The sequence below is a fragment of the Ranitomeya variabilis genome, chromosome 2 (assembly GCF_051348905.1).
Source record: "Ranitomeya variabilis isolate aRanVar5 chromosome 2, aRanVar5.hap1, whole genome shotgun sequence".
NCBI classification, from domain to species: domain Eukaryota; kingdom Metazoa; phylum Chordata; class Amphibia; order Anura; family Dendrobatidae; genus Ranitomeya; species Ranitomeya variabilis.
In genome coordinates, this window is record NC_135233.1 from 424,262,218 (window position 1) to 424,279,883 (window position 17,666).

Genomic DNA, 17,666 nt, shown 5'->3' on the forward strand with positions numbered 1-17,666 from the left:
AGTAGTTTGAACTGGATTCGTTGGGGAATTGGGAGCCAGTTGAGGGATTTGCAGAGGGGAGAAGCAGGGGAGTAGCGAGGAGAGAGGTGGATTAGGTGGGCAGCAGAGTTGAGGACAGACTGGAGTGGTGCAAGAGAGTTAGCGGGGAGGCCACAGAGGAGGGTGTTGCAGTAGTCGAGGCGGGAGATGATGAGGGTATGCACAAGAGTTTTAGTAGATTGAGGGCTGAGGAAGGGACGGATTCAGGAGGTGGCAAGAGTTTGAACATGCGGTTTGAAGGACAGGGCAGAGTTGAGAGTTACCCCGAGGCAGCGGATTACAGGTGCGGGAGAGAGTGTGATACCAATTACCATAACAGATACTATAGATCAGGTAGGGGAGATACGCGAGATGGAGGAAAGATGATGAGTTCGGTTTTGTCTACATTGAGTTTTAGGAAGCGAGAGGTGAAGAAGGAGGATATGGCTGATAGACACTCCAGGATTCTGGACATCAGGGAGGTGATATCTGGGCCAGAGAGATAGATCTGAGTGTCGTCCGCATACAGATGGTACTAGAAGCCATAGGACTTTGAGTTGTCCTAGGCCAAGGGTAAAGATAGAAAAAAGTAGGGGCCCCAGGACAGAGCCTTGAGGGACACCAACAGAGAGAGGGCGGGATGAGGAGGTAGTGTGGGAGTGGGAAATGCTAAATGTGTGGTCGGAAAGGTATGAGGCAATCCAGGACAGGGCAAGGTCTTTGATGCCAAGAGAAGAAAGAATCTGTAGCAGTAGGCAGTGGTTGACTCTGTCGAAGGCAGAGGACAGGTCGAAAAGGAGGAGGATGGGGAACTGTCTGTTAGCTTTGGCTGTAAGTCATTAGTAATTTTGGTCAGGGCAGTTTCGGTGGAGTGGTGGGGGCGGAAGCCAGATTGGAGGTTGTCAAGGAGAGAGTTAGATGGGAGGTGGGAGGAAAGTTGAGCATGGACATGTTGCTCAAGGAGTTTTGAAGCAAATGGGAGCAGTGATATGGGGCGATAGCTGGGCATAGCAGTTGGGTCAAGGTTTGTTTTGGATGGGTGTGATGGTGGCATGTTTGAAGGCAGAACGGAAGGTATCAGAAGATAGCGATAGGTAGAAGAGATGGGTTAGGGCTGGAATGAGCATGTTAATGAGGTTGGGGAGCAGGTGTGAAGGGATGGGGTCAAGTGCACATGTGAGGTGTGATTTGGAAGGGAGGTGAGTAAGCTCTCCTTCAGTGATGTTGGAGAGGGAGATTATTAGGGAAAGGCAGAGGTCTGGTATATGGAGTGCTTGGGGTGGTGGAACAGTAAAGGTTTGCCTTGCTGGTCGATCTTGTTTTTGAAGTAGGTGCTAAAGTCCTCGGAAGAGATGAGGGAAGTTGGGGGTGGCAGCGGTGGGCGGAGGAGAGAGTTGAATGCTGAACAGTTGTATTGGGTTGTAGGATAATGAAGATACAAGGTTTGTGAAATAGTTCTGCTTAGCAGAGATGAGGGCTAATTTGAAGGCAAGTGTAGTTTGTTTGAAAGCAATCTGGCAGGTGTGTTTTGTTCCAACGCCACTCCACAACCCTGGATGCTTGTCAAAGTTTTTTAGAGAGATTGATGTGCCAGGGTTGCTTATTGATTCGTCACACTTTGCCATGCATGAGAGGGGCGACTGAATCTATGGCTGATGTGAGGGTGGAGTTATAGAAAGCGGTGGCGCTGTCTGTGTCGTGGAGTGAAGATATGGACGACAGATGTAGAAGAGAGTCTGTGAATGTCTAGGTGTGCAAAGTTTCTGCACGAATGTGCTAGTGTCTGGACATGGGGGGCAGGTGAGGAGGACAGGGATGAGAAGGTGAGTAGAGGGGGGTCAGATAGGGGTTAAGGGAGAAGTTGTGAGATTAGATAGGGAACAGAGGTGGGTGAAGATGAGGTCTAGTGTATGTTCCTCTGTGTGGGTGGCTGTGGAGGACCACTGAGTGAGTCCAAAGGATGAAGTAAGGGACAGGAATTTGGAGGCTGCTTGCTGGCGGGTGTCAGTAAGGATATTAAAGTCACCCATGATGATGGTGGGGACGTCAGCAGAGAGAAAGTGGAGAATTGGTCAATGAAGGCAGTGGCTGAGCCCAGTGGTCAGTATATGACAGCCATTTGGAGATTAGAGGGAGAGTAGATACGGACAGAGTGAACCTCGAAAGAAGGGAGGATAAGGGAGGGTGGGGGTTGGATAGGGTTGAAGAAGCAGTTTTTGGAAATAAGGAAACCCACTCCTCCGCCATGTCTGTTGCCAGAGCGAGGAGTGTGGGTAAAGTGGAGGCCACCGTAACTCTTGGTAGCAGGGGAGGCCATGTCATCGGGCGTCAGCCAGGTCTCAGTGAGGGCCAGGAAGGAAAGGTTGCGGGAAATAAAGAGGTTGTGGAGCTTGTTGCAGGCAGAGCGGGCATTCCAAAGTGCCCCAGAGAGAGGAAGCAGGGGGGGTGGGGGTCAGTGGCACAGATTTTAAGTGTGAGGGATTGCGGTAGTTTCTCTTAGTGTGAGAAGGATAGGGGTGAGGATTAGTGGTATATATGAGGCAGGGGGCAGGATTGGGGGATATGTTGCCAGCAGAGAGAGGGAAAGCAGGTGGGGGAAGGATTGTGATCGGCTTATATTATATTCTAGTAGGAGAGTTCTGAGGTTAAGGAGCAGGTCTGCAGATGAAGCTAGGTGGGGAGGTAAGAGGCAGATATAGTTATTTGGTTCAAGGGTGCAGGGGTTTGGGGATAGTGAAGGAGGGTGAAGATTAGTGGAGCAAAAATGGTGAGAGCAAATGTGAGCATGGTTAGAGAGCAAGGTAAGTAAAATTAGAAGACAGTGATTAGTCTTACCATCTGGCCAATTTCTGGACTATTTCTGGTATATTTCTGATGTTACACTTTAAAGATGTCCCTTCAAATGATGTTGTAGCTGACCTGCTCCATTCAACTTTTACCATTCAAGTGTCCATGAAATGAAGCCAGGTGAGAGAGACAGAGAGGGAGGAAGGAGCAGGTGGACAGTTCACAGCAGGGATCAATTAACAGATTGCAGTTAATAGAATATTTGATTAGCATCAAAGCTAGTCTTAGCTCATTGGAGTGTGAATATGGTAGTAGAGTGACAAATGGGAGGAGTTGTAGGACAATGCAGCAATGTGGAGAGCTTTGTGGGAGAGTGCAATGACTGGTACTGGGTGGCGGCATCGGTGTAGCTGCTGGACAGAAATATGAGCCTGACTGCTGCATTCAGGATAATGGCAAATGCATTTAGTGACAAGAAGAGCAATTAATGACTTACAATTAGTTGTGAATTCAAGATGAAAAGGAATCAGAGCAACAGTAAAGGCTTTTAGTTATTTTTTTTTATTAATAATAGAATAAAAGGTTAAGGGATTAACAAATCCAGGAACATTATCAATAGACGAAATCATAGTCAGGAACAAAGCCGGGTTCAGGTACCAGGTGATCAGTAAAAGCCAAGTCTGGCGAGCAGTATGAATACCGCGGCGCCTGGTGACAGAGGCAAAACATGTCCGGGTATCAATAGACGAAATCATAGTCAGGAACAAAGCCGGGGTTAGGTACCATGTGATCAGTTAAAGCCAAGTCTGGCGAGCAGTATGAATACCGCGGCGCCTGGTGACAAAGGCAGAACATGTCCGGGTAAAGATGTAACGTCAGAAGGCCACAGGTAGATGGTGAAGATCCTTCAATAAAGGTCCAGCAGTGATTGTGGATCTGCTGGACTTCAGGGCGCTAGATGTGGAGGTTTCCAGTCTTTTAGATGGTGCTGGGGCAATAGTAACAACATGCAAATGCGCGAGCAGCCCTGAATAACCGACGCCGGCAGGATGATAAGATCCGGCGGAAGCGGGAACCTGTGAGAAGAGAAGTAAATATAATGTAAGTGACGGGACTCCATATTACATAATACTAGTGTGCGGTCACTGCGGCCGAACGGCAAAGGAACCTTACTATACAGAGGTCAGGGGTCACTGTCAGCCATCATACATCAGACAATCCCATCACTGACAGATAATATCTTCTCCACATGAATTTTTCTCATTGATTGACATCACACCACATTGAGCGGATTCTCAAACTTACCTAGTGTCTTTTCCTTTTTTTCTTTATTTTCTGAGTTTTGTTTCGCTCGACTCAAAGGTATCGAAGATTTTCTGTTCTCATGAACTGGAATATCTGATCAGAATGTAAAAAAAACATCAGTAACAATGTATTCTTATAGTATCTGCTTTGTATCTATAACGTAAGTAAAGGGACGACTTATTTCATGATACTATTGTGCACGAACAGCAGAGGAATGTTATCATACAGAAGTCAGCGATCATTGTCAGCCATCATACATGCGACAATCCCATCACTGACAGAGAACATCTGCTCCAGATGAATGATCTGGTAATCTGGGAAAACCGTACGAAATTAGTGAGATGTATGAGTCTATGGGCAACATAACTGGTATCCATGAAACATGGACAGCATAGGAGACCAATTACAGAAAAATCATGTGGAAATATGTTAGTGCTGTATTTGTAGTGCTGTAGACATGTACATACCTGACGATGGGGACGAGCATGGCAAACTGGTAATAGCATCAGCTTTAATAGATGCAGGAACAGATTCTTTCTGCCTGTTTGGAAGAAGAAAAATGTGTAAATCACAAGTAAATGCAGTATAAAAGGGCTTGCCTCAGTAGTTTAACACCAACTATAAGGCCTATTAGGACATATGAGAGTTATAGTGGGGAAGGTTTCCCGCTTACATCTACCTTTTATAGAGCAGAGCGAAAAACAACTACAAAGAATGGCTGGCATGTATTACTACACCTCCTACAGTGTGGGCAGCACTAAAAGTGCATGACTGGCTGCAGTTATAGGATGTTACCATGAGCAATTTCTGAAGCCTAATGACTGCTAATCATGGGGCAATGGATGCTGTAATTGATATTATGGTATTTATGTCCTATATTTGGAGTTGTGCACATATATCAGCCTGGATCTTCAAGTAATGACCCTATAGTCTACTCACATTTCTAAGATATTTGTGCAGGATGCTTGGATAAATTCTGCTGGTGACTTGGGATCCTTATTATTCATCCTCCTAGTAGCGGTGATACAGAGCTAAATGCGGACAACAAGAAGATATGAAATACTTTTTTTTTTCTTACTTTTAGATGTATTTTTTTTACATTATGTGTATTTGTTGTTCTCATACTTACTTTAGAAAGCCATTCAGAAGAAGATGTAAAATTTTGGTAGTTAAAGCTCTCATTGTCCTCCTCATCCTCTGAGACCAGATGTTTGTTTATATCAGAGTTACCTACAAGACATGGGTAATGAAGTATTATTACAAGTTGTCAATATAACACAGTCACCATTTATCCGTAATATTAATGGGAATTGATTGTCTCAAACTATGGTAGACGAGACAAACAGCTGCTTAGTCTAGATGATGCCTTCTTCTACTTACTGATAGAGAAGCTTGTGTCCACATTTGACGCAACCTGAGGAACATACTCCGGCTTCTGACTTAGAAGGTTGTCAAAGTCTAAGCCAATCAGGAATGGATGACTCTTGATTTCAGATGTTCCTGCTGGAAAATACAAAACAGAAGTGTTGCGGATATTGTCAGTTACTGTTCCATATCTGAACTGTTTAACTTAATCTGAACTACTGACGTTTCTGAGCAAACATGAAGGAAATTTACTAAAAGTCATATTATGAAGAATTAGAAATGGATGAGCTGATAGAGAAGTGCTGATTCTCATAGACACGAGAGATATGTCCTATGTGTAATAAGCAAATTGTTACCTGTCCCAAGTCTTTGTTCAGGATTTTTTCTCAGCAGTCCAGTGATGAGGCACTGAGCATCAAAGGGAGGTACGGGATTACAATCCCAACGTAGGTGTCCTGTTATATAGAAAATTACAGAAAATTAAACATCTTTATTGGACTGTAAGATAAAGCTAATGAAATAGGTAAACAAATGTAACCACCCAAAGCAATGATTGGATTGTTCCGATTGGATTATTCCACTTACCACCAACAATATTGTTTTCAATGTCAGTTAGGGTTTTCCCATAAAATGGTACATATCCCACAAGGAATTGATGTAGTATGATCCCCATTGCCCACCAGTCAACAGGTCTTCCATAGCCTTTTTTCAGGATGACCTCTGGGGCTATATAAGTTGGGGTGCCGAAGACCTGGAAACCAACAGAAGAAAGAGATGAGATTGATCATTCCATTATTATGACAAGTTCTCACCATAAAAACACAATGACAGAAGATAAAATATCAGCGGCAAAGATCTCTAGAAATTAAGAATGCAGAGAAGAAACAGTGTGACGAGATTAGTAAAGAACAAGCTGCCTTTCTGTAAGTGATGCTCACCTCATGGTCCCGGAACTCTCTGCTGATCTCCTCTGCTAATTGCTTGTAGATGTTGGTTTTTGGTATCATGACACCAAGTTTAGAAAGGCCAAAATCAGTAACTTTAATGTGTCCAGCAGATGTTATCAGGAGGCTGTGAAAGAAAAGATGGTTTTAATCTTGTAGAAGACTATCTATATATATAATTGTCTAAGGGTACTTCCGTCTGTCCTTCTGTCTGTCACCGTTATTCGTTCGCTGATTGGTCTCGGCAGCTGCCTGTCATGGCTGCCGCGACCAATCAGCGACGCGCACAGTCCAGAAAAAAAATGGCCGCTTACTCCCCGCACTCACTGCCGGCGCCCGCATACACCGCTCACACAGGGTTAATGCCGGCGGTAACGGACCGCGTTATGCCGCGGGTAACGCACTCCGTTACCGCTGCTATTAACCCTGTGTGTCCCCAACTTTGTACTATTGACGCTGCCTATGCGGCATCAATAGTACAAAATGTAATGTTAAAAATAATAAATAAAAACAAAAAAACCTGCTATACTCACCCTCCGCCGCCTTTCTCGCTCCTCGCCACGCTCCCCGGACCGCTCCATTACAAGCGTCAGCTTGCGGTCCGGTCCCGTCCCAGGGCTGGTGTGCGGCAAGGACCTGCCGTGACGTCACGGTCATGTGACCGCGACGTCTTCATAGGTCCTGCTCCCACCAGCCCTGGCACTTGCAATGGAACTCGGCTTCAGGAAAATGGCCGCCGCGATCTCGATCTGCGCACGCGCAGCATCCAGCGGCCATTTTCCTGAAGCCGACCACTACCATCTGCACAGGATCCCAGGAAGAGAAGAGGCAGGACGCAGAGGAGCAGCGACAAGAATGGTGAGTATGATACACTACAAGGGGCCTTCGGATCGTTAGGTGAGTATGTTTATTTTTTATTTTTTGGCCCTATACGTGCCTCGGTAATATACTACGTCACTGGGCAATATCCTACGTGGCTCTGCTGTATACTACAAGGCTGGGCAATATACTACGTGGCTGGGCAATATACTACGTGGCTGGGCAATATACTACAAGGCTGGGCAATATACTACAAAGCTGTGCAATATACTATGTGGCTCTGTGCAATATACTACGTAGCTGCGCAATATCCTACGTCGCTGTGCTGTATACTATGTAGCTGGGCAATATACTACGTCGCTGGGCAATATACTACGTGACTGGGCAATATACTACGTAAATGGGCAATATACTACATGGACATGCATACTCTAGAATACCCGATGCGTTAGAATCGGGCCACCATCTAGTATGATAATAAATGATAACTTCCTTTATCATACTACAGGGGGTACTTACTTCTCTGGCTTCAGGTCTCTGTGGACCACACCATAGCTGTGCAAGTATTCTACAGCAACAGCCACTTCTGCAAAGTACAAGCGGGCCAAGGGGACAGGTAAAGGACCCCTGGTTTCTAATAGGGTCTGACAGTCTCCACCTGTAGAAAAAAAGAAATATGACCGGTGAGGGGTTTATAAAGCAGATCACATGATGTATAATGGGAAGTGAGTCGACATATTGGGCAGGAAAGAATATATACAGATATAATGGCCCCCACATGTCGTCACTTAGTATAAAGGCCCCCACAGCTCCTCACACATAATTTGGACCCTGACACAGAATGAGGACCCCCACACAGAATAAGCTCCCCCACAGCACACCACTCAGTATGAAGTGACAGGGGCATTCACAGTCGACAAGTCAATCTGGCGGTATTAGCAGTCTCCCATTGCCTCGCACACAGTATTATGAGATGTTTTTTTTCATAAAGTTCATAAGCCAGTATGCTATTCACATTTCACATATTTCACATTTCCTTGTTTTTTAGCACAGATAAGTTTGGCCATTGATCTATTTTGTATTTGACTTTTTTTGGCTACAAACTATTTATATATATATATATATATATTGTTCGGTCAGTTGATCTATTTTACTATATACTATTTTCTGACTTGAACGCCCTGCCCTTCTCCATGTTTTAATTACATCTCAACACAATTGGTTCTGAGCCTCCTATATAAGTAGGCTTTATCCTGTCATTAGCCATAAGTAAGTGTTCACATTAGGCATTCAGCTCAGATACCATAGGTAAGTGTTCACACCAGACAGTCAGTGTAGTTACCCATTCGATCTGAGATTACCTTGACGTTTTGGTGAATGGGCTCACAACGTTTGCAAATCTTGTGCTAAAAATCTCATGTGTTTTTTCATAAAGTTCATAAGCCAGTATGCTATTCACATTTCACATATTTCGCATGTACAGAACATACCATATCTTCTGGACAGGGGAGGAAGCAAAAGACAATACTGACATTACAGCAGGACATCTGTTGTGATTCGGTTCGTGGGCTCCCCCGGTGGTCTCTTGTGGTACTGGTGTCCTGCAAGCTTTGCCTTCTCAGTTCACCTGTTCCTATCAGGATGTGGGAGTATCCTATTTAGCCTTGCTCCTCAGTCATTCTAATGCTGGCCATCAATGTATCCAGAGTGATTCTGTTGCATGTTCCTGCTCCCAGTTTTCTGCTCAGCTAAGTTGGACACTTTAGTCCTTAAGTCTATTTTTGTATGTTTTGTCCAGTTTGCACTTATGTGAATCTCTGCAGCTGGAAGCTCTTGTTGGGCTGAAATTACCACTCCAGTGGCATGAGTTGTCACATGAGTTAAGGTAATTTCAGGATGGTGTTTTGAAGGGTTTTGCAGCTGACCGCGAAGTCCTCTGTTGTATCTTTCTGCTATTTAGTTAGCGGGCCTCTCTGTGCTAAATCTGCTTTCATACTACGTGTGTCTTTTCATCTGCTCTCACCGTTATTATATGTGGGGGGCTGCTATCTCCTGTGGGGACATTCTCTGGAGGCAAGCCAGGACTGTGTTTTCTTCTACCAGGGGTAGTTAGTTCTCCGGCTGGCGCGCGGCATCTAGAGACAACGCAGGAATGCCCCCTGGCTACTTCTAGTGTGGTGTGTAGGTTTAGCATCGCGGTCAGCTCTAGTTTCCATCACCCGAGAGCTTGTCCATTTATTCTATGCTTCTGATGTTTCCTTGCCATTGGAAACCATAACAGTATGGCCAGCCCAAATGTTTAATCTATAGGCTGAAGCAGGAGAGAAAAGGAACTGTGTGAAACCTTTTTTTTTTTTTCCTTCCTCTGAAGTTGCACTCCAGCTCTAATTGCAGTCTCCTGTTTTCATCTCCTCTTAACCCCTGAATGGCTCAGACTTTATCTGTTGAAATATGGATCCCCAGAGTCTGGCTACCAATTTGAATAATCTTGCCTCTAAAGTTCAGAATATACAAGATTTTTTGTTACATGCTCCTCGGTCTGAACCTAAAATTCCTATACCGGAGTTTTTTTCTGGAGATCGATCTTGTTTTCTAAATTTTAAATACAATTGTAAATTGTTTCTTTCGCTGAGATCTCATTCTGCTGGAGATCCTGCCCAGCAAGTAAAAATTGTTATTTCTTTACTGCGGGGTGACCCCCAAAATTGGGCATTTTCATTGGCACCAGGGGATCCTGCGTTGCTCAATGTGGATGCGTTTTTTCTGGCTTTGGGGTTGCTTTATGAGGAACCAAATTTGGAGATTCAGGCTGAGAAAGCCCTAATAGCCCTCTCTCAGGGGCAAGATGAAGCCGAAATATATTGCCAAAAATTTCGAAAATGGTCTGTGCTTACTCAGTGGAATGAGTGCGCTCTGGCGGCAATTTTCAGAGAAGGTCTCTCTGATGCTGTAAAAGACGTCATGGTGGGGTTTCCTGCGCCTACGGGTCTGAATGAGTCCATGACAATGGCAATTCAGATTGATCGGCGTTTACGGGAACGCAAACCTGTGCACCAGTTGGCGGTGTCTTCTGAAGAGGCACCACAGAGTATGCAATGTGATAGCTTTCTGTCCAGAAGCGAACGACAGATTTATAGGCGCAAAAATCATTTGTGCTTCTATTGTGGAAATTCTACTCATGTTATATCAGCATGCTCTAAACGAACAAAGAAAGTTGATAAATCCTCTGCTATTGGCACTTTGCAGTCCAAGTTTATTTTGTCTGTAACTCTAATTTGTTCGTTATCTTCTATTGTTGCGGATGCGTATGTGGATTCTGGCGCCGCTTTGAGTCTTATGGATTGGTCCTTTGCCAGGCGCTGTGGGTTTGATCTAGAGCCTCTGGAAGTTCCTATACCTTTAAAGGGTATTGATTCTACACCATTGGCTAGTAATAAACCACAATACTGGACACAAGTGACTATGCGTATGACTCCAGACCATCAAGAGGTGATTCGCTTCCTTGTACTGTATAATCTACATGATGTGTTGGTGCTGGGATTGCCATGGTTGCAAACTCATAACCCAGTCCTTGACTGGAAAACAATGTCTGTACTAAGCTGGGGATGTCAGGGAAATCATGGGGACACATCTTTGGTCTCCATTGCTTCATCTATTCCCTCTGAAATTCCTGAGTTTTTGTCTGATTATCGTGAGGTTTTTGAGGAATCTACTCTTAATTCTCTTCCTCCTCACAGAGATTGCGATTGCGCCATAGATTTGATCCCTGGCAGTAAATTTCCTAAGGGTCGTCTATTCAATCTGTCTGTACCTGAACATGCTGCCATGCGAGAGTATATTAGGGAGTCCTTGGAAAAGGGACATATTCGTCCTTCTTCGTCTCCTCTTGGAGCGGGGTTCTTTTTCGTAGCTAAAAGCGATGGTTCTTTGAGACCTTGTATTGATTATAGACTCTTGAATAAGATCACAGTCAAGTATCAGTATCCTTTGCCATTGCTGACAGATTTATTTGCTCGCATTGAGGGGGCGAAGTGGTCCTCTAAGATTGATCTTCGCGGTGCGTATAATTTGGTGCGAATTAAGCAGGGGGATGAGTGGAAAACCGCATTTAATACGCCCGAGGGCCATTTTGAGCATTTGGTGATGCCTTTTGGTCTGTCAAATGCCCCTTCGGTGTTTCAGTCTTTTATGCACAATATTTTCCGTGAATATCTGGATAAATTTATGATTGTGTATTTGGACGATATCTTGATTTTTTCGGATGACTGGGAATCTCATGTTCAACAAGTTAGGAGGGTTTTTCAGGTTTTGCGGACCAATTCTCTGTTTGTTAAAGGTTCAAAGTGTGTTTTTGGGGTTCAGAAGATTTCTTTTTTGGGGTACATTTTTTCCCCCTCTTCTATTGAGATGGATCCTGTGAAGGTTCGGGCTATTTGTGACTGGACGCAACCGACTTCTCTTAAGGGCCTTCAGAAATTTTTGGGCTTTGCTAACTTTTATCGTCGATTCATAACTGGTTTTTCTAGCGTTGTCAGGCCTTTGACTGATTTGACTAAAAAGGGTGCTGATGTTGCAGATTGGTCTCCTGCTGCTGTGGAGGCCTTTCGGGAGCTTAAGCGCCGTTTTTCTTCTGCTCCGGTGTTGTGCCAGCCTGATGTTTCTCTTCCTTTTCAGGTGGAAGTTGATGCTTCCGAGATCGGAGCGGGGGCGGTTTTGTCGCAGAAAAGTTCAGATTGTTCAGTGATGAGACCTTGTGCGTTCTTTTCTCGAAAATTTTCGCCCGCCGAGCGAAATTATGACGTCGGTAATCGGGAGCTTTTTGCGATGAAGTGGGCATTCGAGGAGTGGCGTCATTGGCTTGAGGGTGCTAAACATCAGGTGGTGGTCTTGACTGATCACAAAAATTTGATTTATCTTGAGTCGGCCAGACGTCTGAATCCTAGACAGGAGCGCTGGTCGTTGTTTTTCTCCCGGTTTAATTTTGTGGTTTCGTATCTGCCAGGTACTAAGAATGTGAAGGCGGATGCCCTTTCTAGGAGTTTTGAACCTGATTCCCCTGGTGATTCTAAACCTACGGGTATACTTAAGGATGGGGTGATATTGTCTGCTGTCTTCCCAGACCTGCGACGTGCTTTACAAGAGTTTCAGGCGGATCGGCCTGATCGTTGTCCGCCTGGTAGATTGTTTGTGCCGGATGAGTGGACCAATAGAGTCATCTCGGAGGTTCATTCTTCTGCGTTGGCAGGTCATCCGGGAATTTTTGGTACCAGAGATTTGGTGGCTAGGTCCTTCTGGTGGCCTTCCCTGTCTCGGGACGTGCGTACTTTTGTGCAGTCTTGCGATGTTTGTGCTCGGGCCAAGCCTTGTTGTTCTCGGGCTAGTGGGTTGTTGTTGCCCTTGCCTGTTCCTAAGAGGCCTTGGACACACATCTCTATGGATTTTATTTCTGATCTCCCTGTTTCTCAGAAGATGTCCGTCATTTGGGTGGTGTGTGACCGCTTTTCTAAGATGGTTCATTTGGTGCCCTTGCCCAAGCTGCCTTCCTCATCTGAGTTGGTGCCCCTGTTTTTTCAGAATGTGGTTCGGCTGCATGGTATTCCGGAGAATATCGTTTCCGACAGGGGATCCCAGTTTGTGTCCAGATTTTGGCGGGCATTTTGTGCCAGGATGGGCATTGATTTGTCTTTTTCGTCTGCATTTCATCCCCAGACAAATGGCCAGACAGAACGTACTAATCAGACCTTGGAGACTTATTTGAGGTGTTTCGTGTCTGCTGATCAGGATGACTGGGTCTCCTTTTTGCCGTTGGCTGAGTTTGCCCTTAATAATCGGGCCAGTTCTGCCACTTTGGTCTCCCCTTTCTTTTGCAATTCAGGGTTCCATCCTCGTTTTTCATCTGGTCAGGTGGAGTCTTCGGATTGTCCTGGAGTGGATACCATGGTGGATAGGTTGCATCGTATTTGGGGGCAGGTGGTGGACAATTTGGAGTTGTCCCAGGAGAAGACTCAACGTTTTGCTAATCGCCATCGTCGTGTTGGTCCTCGTCTTCGTGTTGGGGACTTGGTGTGGTTGTCCTCCCGTTTTGTCCCTATGAGGGTCTCTTCTCCTAAGTTTAAGCCTCGGTTCATGGGTCCTTATAAGATTTTGGAAATTCTTAACCCTGTGTCTTTTCGTTTGGACCTCCCAGCATCCTTTGCTATCCATAATGTCTTCCATCGGTCATTATTGCGGAGGTATGAGGTACCACTTGTGCCTTCTGTTGAGCCTCCTGCTCCTGTGCTGGTTGAGGGTGAATTGGAGTACGTGGTGGAGAAAATCTTGGACTCCCGTGTTTCCAGATGGAGACTTCAATATCTGGTGAAATGGAAGGGCTACGGTCAAGAGGATAATTCTTGGGTTACAGCTTCTGATGTTCATGCTTCTGATTTGGTCCGTGCCTTTCATAGGGCTCATCCAGATCGCCCTGGTGGTTCTTGTGAGGGTTCGGTGCCCCCTCCTTAAGGGGGGGGTACTGTTGTGATTCGGTTCGTGGGCTCCCCCGGTGGTCTCTTGTGGTACTGGTGTCCTGCAAGCTTTGCCTTCTCAGTTCACCTGTTCCTATCAGGATGTGGGAGTATCCTATTTAGCCTTGCTCCTCAGTCATTCTAATGCTGGCCATCAATGTATCCAGAGTGATTCTGTTGCATGTTCCTGCTCCCAGTTTTCTGCTCAGCTAAGTTGGACACTTTAGTCCTTAAGTCTATTTTTGTATGTTTTGTCCAGTTTGCACTTATGTGAATCTCTGCAGCTGGAAGCTCTTGTTGGGCTGAAATTACCACTCCAGTGGCATGAGTTGTCACATGAGTTAAGGTAATTTCAGGATGGTGTTTTGAAGGGTTTTGCAGCTGACCGCGAAGTCCTCTGTTGTATCTTTCTGCTATTTAGTTAGCGGGCCTCTCTGTGCTAAATCTGCTTTCATACTACGTGTGTCTTTTCATCTGCTCTCACCGTTATTATATGTGGGGGGCTGCTATCTCCTGTGGGGACATTCTCTGGAGGCAAGCCAGGACTGTGTTTTCTTCTACCAGGGGTAGTTAGTTCTCCGGCTGGCGCGCGGCATCTAGAGACAACGCAGGAATGCCCCCTGGCTACCTCTAGTGTGGTGTGTAGGTTTAGCATCGCGGTCAGCTCTAGTTTCCATCACCCGAGAGCTTGTCCATTTATTCTATGCTTCTGATGTTTCCTTGCCATTGGAAACCATAACAGACATCACAGAGGATACATTTAGTGAGGTAAAATATTTTTTTAAAGCAGTCAGTGAAATATTTTACCTCACAAAATGAATCCACTGTGATCCCCTGCTGTAATGTCATTGTTGTCTTTTGCTTCCTCCCCTGCCCAGGAGATGTGGTATGCTCCATACACGGTCAGACACAGATAATTTTTAAAATGAAATTTCGGTCATGGGAAAACCCCTTTAATGTGACCGACTTCCTCTGCCTGTAGACATGTTGCATGTCTGCCGCCGGGATCAGCCCAATGATTCACTGCGCCTGCGCGGAATTCGCAGTAAATCAGACCGCCGCCATCTTTGTGCAGGCTGATAGCGGCGGTCACATTAAAACTGTGCATGCGCTTCTGTACAAAGATGGTGGCGGTCAGTGAATCATTTGGCTGATCCCAGCGGTGGCGTGTTCGCAGCGGTGTTCCGCTGGTGGTACCGCACAAGAGGCTGCGTACGGCATATACAGTGTGCGTGTTTGTGGTGCGTACGGCGTATACAGTGTGTGTGTGGTACGTACGACGTATACAGTGTGTGTGTGTGTGTGTGGTGCATACGGCGTATACAGTGTGTGTGGTGGGACGGTGTTCCTCTGGTGGTACCGTGCAAGAGGCTGGTACCACCAGCAGTTTCCATATTGAGACACCCATCACTTGGGTGTCCCAATAGGGAGGTCAGTGAACTTCCACCGCTTGGAATTCTGTGATCCGGACACATCTAGACAGAACATTATGTGAAGAAATTACAAGGTAAGTATACAGGTCCTTCTCAAAAAATTAGCATATAGTGTTAAATTTCATTATTTACCATAATGTAATGATTACAATTAAACTTTCATATATTATAGATTCATTATCCACCAACTGAAATTTGTCAGGTCTTTTATTGTTTTAATACTGATGATTTTGGCATACAACTCCTGATAACCCAAAAAACCTGTCTCAATAAATTAGCATATCAAGAAAATGTTCTCTAAACGACCTATTACCCTAATCTTCTGAATCAACTAATTAACTCTAAACACATGCAAAAGATACCTGAGGCTTTTAAAAACTCCCTGCCTGGTTCATTACTCAAAACCCCCATCATGGGTAAGACTAGCGACCTGACAGATGTCAAGAAGGCCATCATTGACACCCTCAAGCAAGAGGGTAAGACCCAGAAAGAAATTTCTCAACAAATAGGCTGTTCCCAGAGTGCTGTATCATGGCACCTCAATGGTAAGTCTGTTGGAAGGAAACAATGTGGCAGAAAACGCTGTACAACGAGAAGAGGTGACCGGACCCTGAGGAAGATTGTGGAGAAGGACCGATTCCAGACCTTGGGGAACCTGAGGAAGCAGTGGACTGAGTCTGGTGTGGAAACATCCAGAGCCACCGTGCACAGGCGTGTGCAGGAAATGGGCTACAGGTGCCGCATTCCCCAGGTAAAGCAGCAACTGGACTGTTGCTAAGTGGTCCCAAGTACTTTTTTCTGATGAAAGCAAATTTTGCATGTCATTCGGAAATCAAGGTGCCAGAGTCTGGAAGAAGACTGGGGAGAAGGAAATGCCAAAATGCCTGAAGTCCAGTGTCAAGTACCCACAGTCAGTGATGGTGTGGGGTGCCATGTCAGCTGCTGGTGTTGGTCCACTGTGTTTCATCAAGGGCAGGGTCAATGCAGCTAGCTATCAGGAGATTTTGGAGCACATCATGCTTCCATCGGCTGAAATGCTTTATGGAGATGAAGATTTCATTTTTCAGCACGACCTGGCACCTGCTCACAGTGCCAAAACCACTGGTAAATGGTTTACTGACCATGGTATTACTGTGCTCAATTGGCCTGCCAACTCTCCTGACCTGAACCCCATAGAGAATCTGTGGGATATTGTGAAGAGAAAGTTGAGAGACGCAAGACCCAACACTCTGGATGAGCTTAAGGCCGCTATTGAAGCATCCTGGGCCTCCATAACATCTCAGCATTGTCACAGGCTGATTGCCTCCATGCCACGCCGCATTGAAGCAGTCATTTCTGCCAAAGGATTCCCGACCAAGTATTGAGTGCATAACTGAACATTATTATTTGATGGTTTTTTGTTTGTTATTAAAAAACACTTTTATTTGATTGGACGGGTGAAATATGCTAATTTATTGAGACAGGTTTTTTGGGTTATCAGGAGTTGTATGCCAAAATCATCAGTATTAAAACAATAAAAGACCTGACAAATTTCAGTTGGTGGATAATGAATCTATAATATATGAAAGTTTAATTGTAATCATTACATTATGGTAAATAATGAAATTTAACACTATATGCTAATTTTTTGAGAAGGACCTGTATATTAAGAAGATGTAAGCAGACGTGGATTGTCTATAATATAATACACATGTCCTACCTTCCACATACTCCATGACCATACAGAGGTGATATCTAGTTGGAAAGGAGCAGAGCATGGAGGCCACAAAGGGACAATCAGAGAATGTTAAGATGTCCCTTTCCAGATAAGCCCATTCTTCCACTTCTAGAGCTTCCAGGTTCCACTTGGAGATTTTCTTCATTGCAAAGGTCTGATGTAAGTCTTTATGGCGCACTAAGTAGACGGAGCTGGAGAAAAGCACAATCCATGGTAAATAATCAATCCTTATTGACAGTCCATCTATAGAAGTCATTATATGATCTTCTGTACTAATTTCTTGAAGTCGATCCGTCACTGGAGATACAATTCTAGAAATGAATAATATAGCACTGCATAGATCAGCTATGGAGATCTGCACAATGCCATGTCTGCCGGAGCCCTCACACGTCATATAAGACAGGAGAGAATCTTCTTGGGCAGATTCGCTATAATTGACCAGAAGATCCGATTCTGTCCAAGTAAAATTTAGTCCAAATTGAAATTCCTCCAATTGCTGTAAGAAGTTTATTCTGCTCCTCTCAATTCCTAAGGCCGGGGTCACACTTGTGAGTGCAATTCGAGTCTCTTGCCTTAATACTCGACACTGCCAGGAGAGCGGAGCGTGTGGCTGCATGTATTTCTATGTCCCGAGTGCCGACGGCAGTGCCGGGTATTGGGGCCAGTTTCTCACATTGTACTCACAAGTGTGACCCCAGCCTAAGGCATAATAAATGGAGGGGATGGAAGTAGTTAAATAATAATGGAGCCCATTCTACCCACCTGTCCGAGGCTC

At 45.1% G+C, this 17,666-nt stretch overlaps 1 protein-coding gene across 1 annotated transcript in view; it reads right to left on the bottom strand.

The window, feature by feature from the left end:
- Nucleotides 1-3,019: 3,019 nt before the first annotated feature.
- Nucleotides 3,020-17,666, bottom strand: part of LOC143809539 (microtubule-associated serine/threonine-protein kinase 3-like) — a 36,753-nt gene continuing 22,106 nt past the window's right edge. Inside the window, exons 6-16 of the mRNA XM_077292595.1 lie at nucleotides 16,874-17,082; nucleotides 7,758-7,896; nucleotides 6,414-6,546; nucleotides 6,061-6,226; nucleotides 5,832-5,930; nucleotides 5,491-5,613; nucleotides 5,240-5,340; nucleotides 5,050-5,141; nucleotides 4,578-4,651; nucleotides 4,111-4,203; nucleotides 3,020-3,881 (exon numbers count right to left, since the gene is read on the bottom strand). Coding sequence (XP_077148710.1) covers nucleotides 3,784-3,881; nucleotides 4,111-4,203; nucleotides 4,578-4,651; nucleotides 5,050-5,141; nucleotides 5,240-5,340; nucleotides 5,491-5,613; nucleotides 5,832-5,930; nucleotides 6,061-6,226; nucleotides 6,414-6,546; nucleotides 7,758-7,896; nucleotides 16,874-17,082 — 1,327 coding nt within the window. The 3' untranslated portion in view covers nucleotides 3,020-3,783. The remainder of the gene's footprint in view (nucleotides 3,882-4,110; nucleotides 4,204-4,577; nucleotides 4,652-5,049; nucleotides 5,142-5,239; nucleotides 5,341-5,490; nucleotides 5,614-5,831; nucleotides 5,931-6,060; nucleotides 6,227-6,413; nucleotides 6,547-7,757; nucleotides 7,897-16,873; nucleotides 17,083-17,666) is intronic.